Source organism: Dipodomys merriami, unplaced genomic scaffold (assembly GCF_024711535.1).
Source record: "Dipodomys merriami isolate MVZ:Mamm:240054 unplaced genomic scaffold, mDipMer1.0.p SCAF_184, whole genome shotgun sequence".
In the NCBI taxonomy this organism is placed as follows: Eukaryota; Metazoa; Chordata; class Mammalia; order Rodentia; family Heteromyidae; genus Dipodomys; species Dipodomys merriami.
The window spans coordinates 421,504-436,651 of NW_027203204.1; the positions used below are offsets into that span (position 1 = coordinate 421,504).

General features: G+C 45.1%; 1 protein-coding gene across 2 annotated transcripts in view; it reads right to left on the reverse strand.

The window, feature by feature from the left end:
- LOC138830116 (phosphoinositide 3-kinase adapter protein 1) overlaps nucleotides 1-14,174 on the reverse strand; it is a 116,994-nt gene extending 102,820 nt beyond the window's left edge. The window contains exons 1-2 of one of the 2 annotated variants that reach the window (XM_070026521.1): nucleotides 14,038-14,174; nucleotides 8,063-8,482 (exon numbers count right to left, since the gene is read on the reverse strand). In XM_070026521.1, coding sequence (XP_069882622.1) covers nucleotides 8,063-8,482; nucleotides 14,038-14,050 — 433 coding nt within the window. In that variant the 5' untranslated portion in view covers nucleotides 14,051-14,174. Of the gene's footprint in view, nucleotides 1-7,876; nucleotides 7,908-8,062; nucleotides 8,483-14,037 lie in introns of those variants that run through there. The other variant, XM_070026522.1, reaches the window with a different exon arrangement.
- Nucleotides 14,175-15,148: the final 974 nt, after the last annotated feature.

Here is a 15,148-nt window from a genome sequence, read left to right on the forward strand (position 1 = left end):
CCCCTCTGTACATCACCATGACAATAAAATTTTTAAAAGGAAAAGAAAAAAGAAAAAGAGAAGAAAAACTGAAACAACATGGTACGGTATTAACTGATAAAATTACTACATGTGATGTTTTCACTCTGGCACATTAGGAGTGTAGGCAGATATAAACTTGAGATTCTCCCACTTGTGTGAACTTTAGCATGCATTTCTTGCTTTTCACTGCAGCCCCCCAGGAATGGGCAGCCAGAGGACTTGCAAACTAGTATAAACTAGGAAGCCATTACGGAGCAGCTAATGAAGCAGTAGGGGCATCAGGTTCACCGCCCCCTGGAGCTCACAGTTTGTTGGGAAATTTGTGATCCTAGTGGACTCTGAGTCCTCAATGGGAAAAGTTCCAGGGGGACAAAAATCTCTCCTGAGCTTTAGTCCTCAGTTAGTTGTCCCAGGTATAGCTGGCAGCCAACGGCACAATTAGGCCACAGCCTTCCTGGTTCCACATGGTGGCCAGGGGACAAAGCAGGGGAAACCCAAATGACTCTTGTGCAGGCTATAGCTTTTGAGTGACATAAAAAACATTTCACCACCCCAGCCAGGCACCTTCTTCCCCAACCCTCAGGCCATTTCAAAAGAGGAGATATGAAGCAAGCAACTTGCAGCAGGGTCATTTAAGGAGACTGATAGAGCCAACTACAGATAGATGAACCCATGGCAACCTCAGACACTAGGCAGGAGGACAGCAACAGAAATCTCTTCCAACAGGTCTGAGATCAGCACCTCCCTCACCCCATCTCCGGAAAGCCCCCTCAAAGCCCCAGAAGCCATCTATAACTCACCATTCACAAAGCCAGCTCACTGAGCAAAGCACGGCGACTTCCCCTTTGCTGAGAATCTAACTGCCTCCCCTCTGTGAAGGCTGCTGCCTATGACGTGCCAAGGCTGACTCTGAGCCCCAGGACCCACTGCCCCGTGACCTGCCTATAATAGGCCTGAGGGCCTGAGCTGCTGCAGCCTCCTCTGACCTAAAAGTCAAAGGACTCCAGGACACCAGGCCCGAACCGAAGCCTGATGTACTGTAGAACCAATGGCAGAAGCTTTCTGAAATTCACATTCCCACATCCACTATCCAGAGATTACCATTTAGTAGGTAGGAATGAGGCCCAGGTACCTGAAGGAAACTAAATCAAAAAGCAATGCCAACACCCAGCCTGGCTCTGGAATCTAAGGCCTGGGGAATTCAGTGAAGCCTCATTCTTGTGTGATCCTGTCTCTTCCATGAGCTTGCTTATTCCTTGTCCAAAGGTAAACTGGAGGATGGGGAGGGAAGACAGAAAAAAATGAAGCAAAAGGGAAAGCAGTCTGGAACCTGAACGCCCTGAATTCCAAAATGAGTTGCCCTAGTGCTTAAACAAGATATTTATTCTCTGGAACCTCAAAGGGTATTATTGTTGCTGTTATTATTGTTTTGGGTTCTTCATTGTTGCTTGTTGTTTTATTTTGTGCTGGTACTGGTACTATCCCTTAGTATTTTTGCTCAAGGCTCCTACTCTACCATTTGATCCACACTCCCACTTCTAGCTCTTTACTGGTGAATTGGAGATTAAAAAGTCTCACAGACTTTCTTGCCCAGGTTGACTTTGAAGCAGGATCCTCAGCCTCAGCTTCCTGAGAAAGCAGGATTACAGTGTGAGCTCCAAGTGCCTGGCAAAACATCAGTTTTCTCTTCCAGAAAATGGTAGTAAAACAACCTGCCCATTCACCCTTGCCACAATTACTAGCAATTTCCTTAAGAGGAGGAAGGGGGCTGAGTAGTTCTCCATTTGAGGTTTGAATTTTTTGTTTTTGTTTTTTGTCAGTCATGGGGCTTGAATTCAGGGACTAGACACTGTCTCTGAGCTTTTTTGCTTAAAACTAGTGCTCTATTTCTTTGAACCACAGCTCCACTTCCGGTTTTCTGGTGGTTAATTAGGCATACGAGTCTCACAGACTTTCCTGTCCAGGCTGGCTTTGAACTATGATGCTCAGATCTCAGCCTCCTGAGTAACTAGGATTACAAGTGTAAGCCACAAGCTTCTGGCTCTACTTGAGAACTTTCGCAAGATAAGTTGCAAATGAAATGAATGGAATGAACCAGGCATAAAAGGAAGAAAAAATAAACTACCACACAAATATCAGAAAGGAAGGTGATGGTCCATTTCATGGACAAGGAACTGCTTAGAGGTAACTTGCCACCTGAATATTTATTTTATTAGGATTCACTTAAAAAAGAAGCTGCAGATATTTTTATGTTTTTAGCATTGTGGTAAATATCCATTGATAATTTATTTAAAGTTCCTTCTTAAATTTGACAAGTTGTATTAGAGAATATTACCCAATCATGAAACATAGGAAATTCTGCCTGTTGCAACATGGGTAAACCCAGAGGGCATTATGCTAAGTGCCATGGGCCCAAAAAAATACTTTATTTTATATGATTTCACTTACATTTGAAATCTAAGTAATAAAATTCAGGGCCAGCACAATAGTTATACTTGAGCAATCCCAGCTGCTCAGGAGGCTAGGATTCAGGGAAGCAACATTCAAAGATAGCCTACATGAAAAAGACCCTCAATCTTTCTTAGCAATCTTGATACAGTGGCTCACATCTGTAATCTCAGCTACATGGAATGTATAGGTTAGGAAGATAGTGGTCTGAGGTCAGCAAAAACTGAGATCATGTAAGAAAAATAACTAAAGCCAACAAAGGGCTAAGGCAAAGCTCATCAGTATTTTACTTGTCTAGTAAGGCCTAAGTTCAAATCCCAGTACTGGCATACACACACACACAAACACACACACACACACACACACACGCACGCACGCGCACACGCGTGCATGCGTGCATGTGCACGCATGCATACACAAACTCACAGAAACAGAGTAGAATAGTGGTTTTCAAGGCTAGAGCAGAGGAGGGAGGAGTAATGGAGGGGAGCAAGGAGGGAGGAGATGACCATCAAATGGCTCAAACTTTAAGTTATAAAATGAATAAATTTTGGGGGTTTAATTACAGCATGGTGACTTTAGTTAATAATACTATATTACTTTCTTGAAATCTGCTTAAAGGTTCTCACCATATATGCACATATACACACATGTGTATACACACAGTGGTTATTATACATGGTGATAGATACATTCATTAACTAGATTATGATCATTATTTCACAAGTCCTCATATTTTACACCTTGAATAGATGCAATTTTTATTTGTTAATTATACTCTAATAAGACTTGGAACATAGTGGTTGGAGGCATGACTTAGCTAGAGTGCTAGCCAATGAGCCAAAGTGTCAGGTACCAAGTTTGAGTCCCAGTCTTGAACTAAAAAAAAAAAAAAAAGGACTAGTGCCAGGCACTGGTGGCTCATGCCTATAATCCTAGCTACTCAGGAGGCTGAGATCTGAGGATCGAGGTTCAAAGCCAGCCCGGGCAGGAAAGTCCGTGAGACTCTTATCTCCAATAAACCACTAGAAAACCGGAAGTGGCGCTGTGGCTCAAGCAGTAGAGCGCTCGCCTTGAGCTGAAGAGTGCAGGGACAGAGCCCAAGCCCAGAGTTCAAGCCCCATGACCGACCAAAAAAAAAGACAAAAAAGGACTAGAAACATAAAACTAAATAAATTTAGGAAAAGATTTTGGAATCTATTTGATTAGCTAGAAACATTTTTAAAAATCTCAGTTGGGGCTGGGAAGGTGGCTCAGTGGTAGAGTGCTTGCCTTGCATGCCTGAAGTCCTGGGTTCGATTCCTCAGCACCACATAAGCAAAAAGAAAAAGCTAGAAGTGGCACTGTGGCTCAAGTGGTAGAGTGCTAGCCTTGAGCTGAAGAGCTGAGGGACAGCACCCAGGCCCAGAGTTCAGGCCCCACGACTGGACCCCCAAAAAAAATCTCAGTTGTTTTTCTTTTAAGTTCCAGATATGGTCATATTCCTCTAAAATTTTCCTGTGGGGGCCAAGGGAAAATACATGATAATTTTAAGTACCATCATAGTTCCTAAAACAAAGAGCCTGGCAAGGGATGGATCAGACCAGCAGAAAGTGATGCATGTAAGAAAGCAAATAAGCTTTTCACTATAATACTACACAAAAACAGAAGTTGGTTTCATGTTTCCCTCCACACTAAGCATATGTGTGCATGTGTGCTCACGCACATGAACATGCTTGAAATAAAGCTCTATGTCACTCACTGAATCCTTTCCCACACAGTCTCACAGATCTAAGTTTGTCTTCCAGTGAGATCTGCAACAAGAATAAAGCCCTAGTAAAAAGAGGAAATAAGTGTCGTGCTGTTCTTGGGGTTTTCTTACTTCCTTATTTGAAAATAATCATCCCACAAGTCCAGAAACTTCAGAACAATAGTATCATCTTCTCCACACGGATATCTATCCATGCAGACACTTGGGAAATGGACTAACTCAGTAGAAAAGTTCTGAGCAGCTTCTTCTTAGCAAATTTGTAATGTGAGAAACTGTCCAAGTCCTCTGGTCCAGCCCCATTGTTTTACCAATGAAGAATTTATGTGATTAAATTAACTGCTTCCCCTCACTGAAGAATCTAATGAAACCATGTGCTGGTGGCTGCCAAATTTGGAGTGGAATAGGAACGCTGATCAAAAAGCTTACAGATTAAGCAAGAGTAAGGACTGAGGTGGCAGGAGAACCCCATCCTAGGGCAAAGCTACTTCCATGAGGAAAGCTGTGATGTGGAAAGCTGTCAGCATACACATGATTCTGAGAGCAAAAGCACAGAGCTCAGGGTCTCCACCTTTTAGTCTGATGACCTAACTACCACACACTGGCTTAATCTTACAGCTAAATGCATGTACTGGAGCTGCCTTGAAATGATGCTGCCTCCACTCCTGCAACAGTAGAGAATTTTTAAATGGTTCAGGTACTGCAGAGGTGTTGGACCCCTGATATGACAAGGAGGGTGAGAGCAGGGGGCTTTGCTTCATTTTGGACCCCCAGCAGCAGCAGCACCCAAGAGCTGACTAGAAGTGGTCAGTCTGGAGCTCTCCCCAAACTTTCAGAGTCAGAATATGTACACTGCCCAGATTCACAAGTCCTTCCATACACATAAAAGCTGGAAAACATTTACTTAGATAGTGCAGCCCAAACCAAGACTGACTACCTGTAGCCAGTTTTTAATCTCGGTTTTATCTTCCTCTTTTCTATCATTCTAATTGTCTCTCTATCCATTGATTTGGAACTAACCTCCCCATCAAAACAATCTTTTTCAAAGAGGTTATCTGTTTTCAGATCAGAAATGCTGCTGTGAAGTATTTTATTCTTTCTGAAACACTTGAAACTAAAGGCTTACAGGATACTAAGCCAGTCAGTACTAACAAGCAAAATATTAGAGAAAATCTATTTATCCAGGAATCCAATCAATAGATACATCCAGACAATACTAAAAGAAATGTGTGCTAGCATTGGGCACCGGTGGCTCATGCCTATAATCCTAGCTACTCAGGAGGCTGAGATCTGAGGATCACAGTTCAAACCTAGCCCAGGCAGGAAAGTCCAAGTCACATTTGTCTCCAATTAACTACCAAAAAAAAAAAAAAAAAAAAAGCTGGAAATGGAGCTGTGTCTCAAGTGGTAGAACACTAGCCTTGAGCACAAAAGCTCAAGGACAGTGCCAAGGTCCTGAGTTCAAGCTTCAGGAATGACACCAAAAAAAAAAAAAAATTGAACTACAGCCTAACCACATCACAAATGCTAAGTTAGCAATCTACCATGGAGTACACCCCTAGTCCTTTAGTATGTATTTTTTAATACCATCACTGTGATATTTTATTTATTTTTTTATTTTTTTGTTGGTCATGGGGCCTGAACTCTGGGCCTGGGCACCATCCCTTAGCTCTTCAGCTCAAGGCTAGCGCTCTACCACTTGAGCCACAGAGCCACTTCCAGACTTTTCTGTTTATGTGGTGCTAAGGAATTGAACCCAGGGCCTCATGCATGCAAGGTAAGCACTGAGCCACCTTCCTAGCCCAACTATGATATTTTAAAGAACAGTTTATTAAGAGTATGTAAGGTGAAGTGCCTGTACAGTGACAATATATCAATAAAACTCTGACTGATTGGTCAATATGTCATAGTGGTCTACATATGAGGTCATAATGGACTCCAACAGTGATATACCTCATCTACACCAACAGTTCTTTGTAAGTTCAGGAAGCTCAAAGCAATAAAATGCAATCATGCACATTTGAATTACTGTATATTCATTTTCTTGCAAAGCAAAAATAAGCAACCTCAAGAAAAATTACAGAGCCAGGTTCTAGGCATTATGGTGAAAATCTTTTGCTTCTCCACTAATCAATTTAGCACAAACAGGGCTATACTATGTTAAGAGACCTGTTCATATTTATTGATTCACAGCCTATTCCTGGGATAAAAGCACTTTCTAAAGTCAATCAGGAGATTGGAGGTGTGGCTTAGTGGTAGAGTGTTAGCCAATGAGCAAATTGTCAGATCAAGAATTTGAATCCTGATCTCAGACAAAAATTAATTAAATAATAAAGTCACTCAGAATTAGTAAATCTTTGGCTCCTTGGTTCAATTCATCAAATGAGATAGGAGTGGATGAACTAATTAGTGCCCAAGTCACACCAAGAATCATAGAGGCAAGCACAGCTAAATCAGGCCTGAATTTTTCAGACTTCTTGGCTGGTGTCAAAGATACAGATCTCAAATGGTCAGAGAACAGCAGATAAACACACAGCCCACTCATACCCCACAGAGAAACAAAAATAGAAAAGGAAAAGAGGAAGAGAAGCTATAACAGCATCCATCCCAGAGCACCTCTTCCGCTATGTTAATTAGAGCATGTGTCACACTTTTGGGGGCCACCAAAGTCACCAGCCCTGGCAGAAAGTATTGGAATTGTCCCACTCCAAAAGCAAGATTAAAGACAGAAACTAGGCTAGCAGGAAATAAAGAAAAAGGACTATTTCTCTATAGGTGTCATCTAAAAGTAACACTTTTTCAACAAAAATGTCAATGTCAGAGCTAGCGGACCATGTCTTAAGCCTGAAATCCTAGGTACTCAGGAGGCTAAGATCTAAGGACCAAGATTTGAAGCCAGCCTCTGATATTTATCTCCAATTGACCACCAAAAAGCCAGAGTTATTCATCTCCAATTGACCACCAAAAAGCCAGAAGTGGAGCTGTGGCTCAAGTGGTAGCACCAGTCTTGGGTGAAAAAGCCAAGGGTAGCCCCTGCATTCAAGCTCAGTATAGGCACACACACATACAAAAAAAAATGCATTCCTATGATGATAAACCCATACCCACAGTAAATAAAATCTCTGCCCCACCCCAGCTGCTGTCTAGGTGGAAACCTGTGTCTTCCAAGGCATAGAAAAATTCCAGAAAGGCCAGGTACCAGTGGCTCATACCTGTAATCCTAAGTATTCAAGAGGCAGGTTGAGATCTGAGGATCACAATCTGAAGTGAACTCGGGCAAGAAAGTCTGTGAGACGCTTATCTTCAAATAACCACCAAAGAAACTAGAAGTGGAACTGTGGCTAAAAGTGGTAGAACAGTAGCCTTGACTGAGCAAAAACAGAAGCTCAGGGTCAATACCCAGGCCTGAGTTCAAGTCCCAGGACTAGCATAAAAAGCAAGCAAGTAAGCAACAAGAAAGAAAGAAAGAAAGAAGGGAGGGAGGGAGGAAAGGAAGGGAAGGAGGGAAGGCAGAGGGATGGAGGGACAGAGGGGGAAAGGATGAGATGAGAGGGGAGAAAGAAAGGAAATGAAAAGAAAATTCCCAAAAGAAGGCTTTTATCCTAGAATGAATACAAGAAAGATACGAATACAAGAAAAAGTGTCATCTTTGCTTCCTACCATCCAAGAGACCCATCCTGCTCCAGGAGCTGGCTGCTTTAAACCAAGACATAGCACCAGGTCTCAGCATAGCAAGATCTCCTTCTAAAAATAAATTGCCAGTATTAACATAAAAGATGTCTAGGCTGAGCATCTAGCACCTGACTCCGACTCTTGCTGCTTTTTTTCACCAGAAGTAATGCTTACCTTCAGAAATGGCCTTCCTCACAGCTGCCAGGTACGCCTCAGGCTCATCGTCACAAGTGAGCTCCTGCCAGTGGGCCCAGTCAGGAAAGAGGGGCAGGAACTGCTCGTGGTGGGCCTGCACCCCGCAGAGAAGCCTCAACACGCGGCGAGGGGGGTGGAAGGCCCTCTGCAGCAGGGGCAGCAGGGATGGCTGGTAGAAGAGCTGCACCAGCTCTGCGGACAGCAGCACCAACACACAGCGTGCACTGAGGAACACACGCAGGTCCTCAGCTGAGACTGACACGTCCAGGCCCAACCGGTGGCTCAGCATCTTGTGGCTGCGCACCTGCCGGCTGGACAGGAAAAGTTCCTGCAGGTAATGGCACCATTCCTCTGCATCCTGGCTGTAGACAATGAGTATGTCGTATCCGTGGGGCATTCCTGAGCAAAGAGAGGAATGAGAAGCTTGTTAACATATACTAAGAGACACCCACAGCCACTCCTGGTCTATCTCTGCACACCTATCTAACCGCTGTCTCCACTTACAGTTGGTCTGGCCACCATTCCAGAGTCTAGCTTTGCCCAAACATATGTGGCTGTTGTAAATCTTTGCAGAAGCTATTATTTTACCTGTTCTGCCCCCCAGCTCCTGCAGCCCCAAAGCTAGTACAGTCAAGGGTATTTTCCAAGTATATTTTAAGCACAATGACTAGTAAACTTTCTTATCCTCTCAAGATGAGGGAAAAAATGAATGTGGAGGTTAAGCACCTTGCCCAAGGTTCACAAGAGCAGAGTCAGAATTCAAAGGCACTGGGTGGCTTATGTCTGTAATCCTAGCTACTCAGGAAGCTAAGATCTGAGGACCTCAATTCTAAGCCAGCAGTGGTTAGAAAAGGCTATGACTCTGGACTTCAATTAGCCAGCAAAAAGAAACAGAAGTGGAGGTGTTACTGAAGTGGTAGAGTAAAAACCTTTAGAAAAAAAATCATGAGACCCTGAGTTTAAATCTCAGTGCCAGTGTGCATGCACGCACATGTGAGAGCGTGTGCACGTTCACACACACACACACAAATGTGAAGGCAATTTGATTTGACTCAGAACCCAGCTATCTTCTCAATTACACATTGGTTAGAATCACAGATGTGAGATTGGTCAGTCAGATTTAGAATCTTAGCTCTGCCCTTGAGCAGATTACTTATAGGTCTTCTAAAACTCGTTTTATTCACCTCTAAATACAACATAATGGTAATATTTATCTGTTTTTCAGAACTAATTAGATATAGCATGCAAAGTACTAAGCATTGGTTTACTATGTAAAAAACCCTCAATAATTAGTAAAAGGTTCCAGGCCAGATATATAGTAAGATCCTGTTTCAAAAGATCCTCCCCCACAAAGAATAACAATCTATCAATATTGGTTCACTAACTGTAGCAAATGTAGTATACTAGTATACTTTAATAATAAGATAAACTGGGTATAGAATATATAGGAACTATCTTAGCTGTTTTCCTGGGGACTCACTGTTTTAAAATAAAATTGAAATAAAAACCCTTAAGAGCCAGTAACTGGTGGCTCATGCCTCTAAACCTAGCTACGTAGGAGGCTGAGATCTGAGGATCACAGTTTGAAGTCCAGTCAGGAAAGTTCATCAGATTCTTATTTACCAGCAAAAAGCCAGAAGTATAGGTGTGGCTCAGTGGTAGAACATCAGCCTTGAGTGAAAAAGCTAAGTGAGAGTGTGAAGCCCTAATATCCAAATAAATAAAATACAATGAGATAAAATAGGGCTGGGAAGGTGGCTAAGTGGTAGAGCGCTTGCCTTGCATGCCTGAGGTCCTGGGTTCGATTCCTCAGCACCACATAAGCAAAAAAAAAAAAAAAAAGCCAGAAGTGGGGCTGTGGCTCAAGTGGTAGAGTGCTAGCTTTGAGCTGAAGAGCTCAGGGACAGCGCCCAGGCCCAGAGTTCAGGCCCCATGACTGGACCCCCCCCCCAAAAAAAAAAAAGAAAAGAAAAAAGAGATAAAATAAGCTTTAAGAGGTTTGCCTCTTCTATTTAAAATAACACATTTAACCATGGGCTTCTAGGGTTAAATTCCATTCAGGTTGAGCAAGAGCATTTGAAAAATGCCTCTGACTCATCATCACAACCTATTTGGACCCTGAGTTGGGGCAATGGAGACCCATGCACTAAATCTAGTCAAATCTGGCCTTCATGTAAATAAGGACCGTGAACTCTGCCATGCTCCTGATTATGGAAGTGCTATTGAAACTGAAAGCCAGTAAAGTTGTAGGAAAGTCCAGAATGGAAGTCACAGTTCCTCTCCAACATCCTGGGTGACAATAAATACTTGTCAGTGGTTCTCCCTTGTGTGGAAGATCCCCCTTTCTTCAGTGACTGCTCCCCTCCATATGTCCAAAGTCACTTCTCCTTTGAGGGTTTTTCTTTCTCCTTCAGAAAAACTAAATACTGCCAGTCACTGGTGGCTCACGCCTATAATCCTGGCTACTCAGGAGGTTGAGAACTGTGGATCACGGTTCAAAGCCAGCCTGAGCAGGAAAGTCTGTGAGGCTCTTATTTCTAATTAACCACCAGTAAATCAGAAGTAGAGCTGTGGCTCAAAGAGGTAGAGTACTAGCCTTGAGCAAAAAGAGATCAGAGACAGCACCCAGGCCCTGGATTCAAGCATACAACTGACAAAAGAAAAGATAAATACAATATAGAGTCCAGAAAGCCCAGGCAGAACTGAGAGAAGGGCTTTAGGTTTATAGAGCTTCCAGAAATGTTTGGAAAATAGAAGAATAGATGAGGTGGCAGCAGGGAGTCACAGTGCTAGGAAGAAACACAGTGACTGGAAGAGAGATGTCACTGAATGACTCAGACTTTAGATGAGAAAAGATAGTGAATTTCTCAAATACACAGCCTAGCCCATTTCTTGAGTCTGTGGGTGACTCTAAGTCACCCAGTCTACCTGGCCTGGAGTCCTATGTTTGAATCTGAGCACCATATTTAAGGAGAGATGTGAAGGCCAAGCACAGTGGTTACACTTGTAATCTCAACGCTTTGGGCAGTAAAGATTGGGAGCATCTTGGTTCCAGAGCAGCCTGGGAAAAAGTTTTAGGGAGACCCCATGTCAACCGATAGGCAGGGCATTGTGATGCACACTTGTCATCCAGCTTCTTGGGAGGCTGCCAGGGCAAAAATTCAAGATCTGAAAATAAAGTAAAAAGGACTGAGAGAGTGGCTCAAGTAGTAGAGTGCCTACATAGCAAGCATGAGATCCTGAGTTCAAGCCCCGGTACTACCAAAAAGGTAACAAAGATAGTGACGATATTGGGAGATATCTGGTAATAAACACCCATTAAGAGCATCCTGTCCCCTGTGAATGTGAACGTGAGGAGTATTCAAATTTAGGGACTTGGCAAAAGTGCAGAAAGGCCTCAAGGATGAAATGAAAGTGAAGATTACAAAAATCAACAAGTCCCTTGCAGCTCTGTGGTACTGTAGGTCCAGTAGGATAGAAGCATTAGAGGTAAGCTTAAAGAGAGGACCAGGACCAAGTGTGGGAACACTCCTCAAATTCTGGAGGCTGATGTATGTAGAGAGAGCCACAGGCTTGGCTCTCACGTGTGAATATATCAGAGGCCATCAGGACCTAGGCCATCAGGTTCCACAATAGGCTGTCTCCATTTCATTTCCTCCTGATGCACAGGCTTCTTTCAAAGACCAGGAAACTCCAGGATTTCAGCAAACAAACAGATCTCTCGGGAAATAAAAGACTAATGCTTACCTTTCAATGGAAGGAAATTATTTTTAATCAGAGGATTAGGCCATATAAAGGGAATGAAGTAGCTAAAGTATCAACATTAGCTATCACTGAGCAACCTTTGAAAGCATTATGCCATGTGAAGGAAACCAACCAGCAAAGACCACAGGATCCAGGATCCAGGATCCATTCATGCCAAAGTCCAGAACAGGGAAATTCTTTAGGCTGGAGAGGAGGGCAGGGTAAGGCAGAGCTGGCTACAGAGTATACAGTTTCTTTCTGAGGTGATGAAAATGTTCTGGAATTGACTGTGGTGATACAAGCACATACCCATAGAGAAACTAAAATCCACCTCGTAGAACTGAACACTTTAAGTGTGTGGCCTGGAGGACTATAGAGGCTACAGCATCTGGACAAGGGACACTACCTTCCTCACTATGACTGCCCCCATGGGCCCTTGGGCCTCCAGTCCCTGAGAGCCCCAGGGGACCAGCTACCACTTTCAGAACATGACATTTTGTCCCATCAAAGAGGATTTGATAACTCTAACTATTAACCCACATACAGGCTCAGCTAACCCAAGTTCCACCCTCCTAACCACACCCACTATCTGGCACATTAAGCAGGACATTGAGAGCAGTTCACCTAGCCCCTTCCACGCAAAGGCTCTCCAGTTTGCTGTTGCTTGCACACAGCAGCCTGGGTCCTTTTCTAAACATGAAAGAAGGCAGTGGCTCCATGGGCTCCTTGCTTTCTCCCCTACCCAGCAACTATGACAAGCGCTGATGGCTGTTTTCTGATCCTTGGACACACTGTGCTGATTCCCCTGCCTAGGACCCTCTCTTCAAATAAGGCCCTTCCTCTTCTCCTTCAGGACTGGGCAAAGTTTCCCTTTCTCTATGAGACCTCAGCTGGCCCCTTCTTTCAAGTTCTATCACAAGTCCCCTTTTCCTTCTCTGTTGTTTTTCTACATATCACATCAAATACTTTGCTGATTAAGGAAACAAGGCAAGGTTGCCTGTCTTCCTTCCCTGTATCTGTACTCCACAGGGGAATGGCTTCTGTCTGCTGTTTGGTGAAGGAACACTAAGCAGGCATATCTGTCCAATGAATGAACTCCCTCTAAAGAACTCTGCTTCAGCCTTCAAATGCAATATGTGGATCATGAGTCTGTCATTAGTAGTGAGCCAATTCAGCCTCTTCTAGAGCTGCATAGCCCAGCTAGAGCCAAGAGGCTGAAATGAACCACCTTCTTAGCCCTTAAATAATGACTCTGGGTCATCAAAGCTAATAGAACTGACTTCCTTGGCCTTTGTGCCCACTTTCAAATCACCATGACCAGGCTGAATCTTGGTAGGTCCAGAGACAGCATTCTAGCATCTTTTCCCACTCATCCTCCAAGCACCTATTTTCATGTGTTATCTCTACTAAAACATAAGTTGTGCTGCTGAGAAAATCTACCTGAAAACATGGTAACTATCTCTTCTCATCGACTAATAACTTCTGGAAAACAGAGACTGGGTCATCCTGGTCACCACTGGGAACACAATAGGTGAACAATGTTTACTGGGGTGTACAGGCAGGGTTGGTTTGTTGTTTCTGATCATTATCATTATTGTGTGCTTTTCTCTCCATTGGAGTGACTTGCCAAGTGTATAGTACCCACGATCCAGAAGGGCATGTTCTGATGGGTAGATTTACCCAGTCACTTCAATTTTCCCCAGTCCTGAAAGTTCTGCAGACGCTTTAGAAAAATTAAAGTTGCAGGATAGGGTTGTCATATTCCTAACGTTATTCCAGGAAGGAGGCCAGAGGCTTGAGCCGCTGGGACCTGCCAGCACCACATAGGTCTGACCGAGCGCCCCCTATTGGCAGATGAGACCCCAGAGACGCATTTGCCTGCACAGACAAGTCTGCGCTCGGCTTCCGAAGGCGGTTCGAGTTGGAGACATGGGAGGAACGACCCTGGGAAGCTCCGAGAGCCAGAGGAGGGGGGAGAAACGGTGGCTTAGAAGCCGAATTTCAGTAGAGGGCGGTGATCAGCAAAGCAGGGGCTGGAGAGACGTTTAGAGAAGTTTGAGACCAAGCCAGGGAAATAAAGATCAAAGAGGATTAAGAAAAAATCCCTGCCCAGAAGAGAACAGAAGCGACAGAGCGCGCACTCGCCACCCGGGAGACCAGGGGTGCACGAGTGGGCAGGCTGCGGGGCGCCCCGAGCCCTGCCTACCCACCTGAGGCTGCCATGCCGGGGACGCGGCTCACATGTCCGGCTCAATGAGTGCCGGTGCCCGGGGCCCGCAGCCGCGGCCCGGAGCGCTGTCCCCTGGGCGCGGGACGAAAGGGCGCTCAGCTCCGCGCAGGACCAGCTGCTTCTGGCGCTTCCTCCCTGCGGGCAGCGGGGACTCGCGGAGGGACTGGCCGCGGGGGCGTGCCCGAAGGTCCGCCCCGCCCACACGGCTCCGCCCCGCCGCCGGCTCCGCCCCCAGCACCTGCCTCCTCCGCGGCGGTTGGGGAGGGGAAGTGAGAACCCCGGGTCGACCCGGTGGCTGGCCGGCCCTCCGAACCCACCACGTGCGCCCCACACTTCGGGAAAACAGTCCCACCATCTCCGATCTGCCACCTAAGAGCAGCCCGAGGTGTTGAAGTGAAGCTAGGAGAAGTGGACAATCTCTGGAACCTGAGTGGTAGCGTATAGAACACCAGCTTGTCCCAGACACCTGTTTTACCCCCGGGGCTGGTGCCCCCTTAGGGAAGAGGAAGGGGTAGGAAGGGGAAGTCGAGGCAGCTGGCCTGGGGATTGGGTGTTGCCCTTGAGTACCCTTCTGTGACTTATTGCGATTCCTTGGATCAGGTCTCCTAACGACCCACAAACGTTCATTATAATCGCATATGATAAATGTCGGTTATTACCACCGCATATTGTGTCTGTCTGTCTATGCGGGGCGGGGTACCAAACACTTCTCACACGTGAGTGCGTTGCATCCCGACAAGAATCTTACCAGGTAATTCCCACCGACTTCCTCAGCCCAGCTCCTGGCTCAGTCTCCCACAAAGAACAGATAGACGCTCCTGGAGGCTGGACCCCAGAGCCAGCGTCCTGTCCCTCCTTGTCCTCATCCCCTGCCTGCTGCTGTCACTGACCTGAATAACATGAGCCAGGATCTAGAGGAAGGAAGAGAGCAGTGAGGATGGTAAGGGGAAGATTCCGGTCTAGGTAGAAAGCAATGAAACGGATTCAACAACAATGGAAATCCCGGGATGAAGTAGTTTATAGTTTATAGCAAATATAGTGCCTTCGGGCTGGGAAGGTGGCTCAGTGGTAGAGCGCTTGCCTTGCATGCA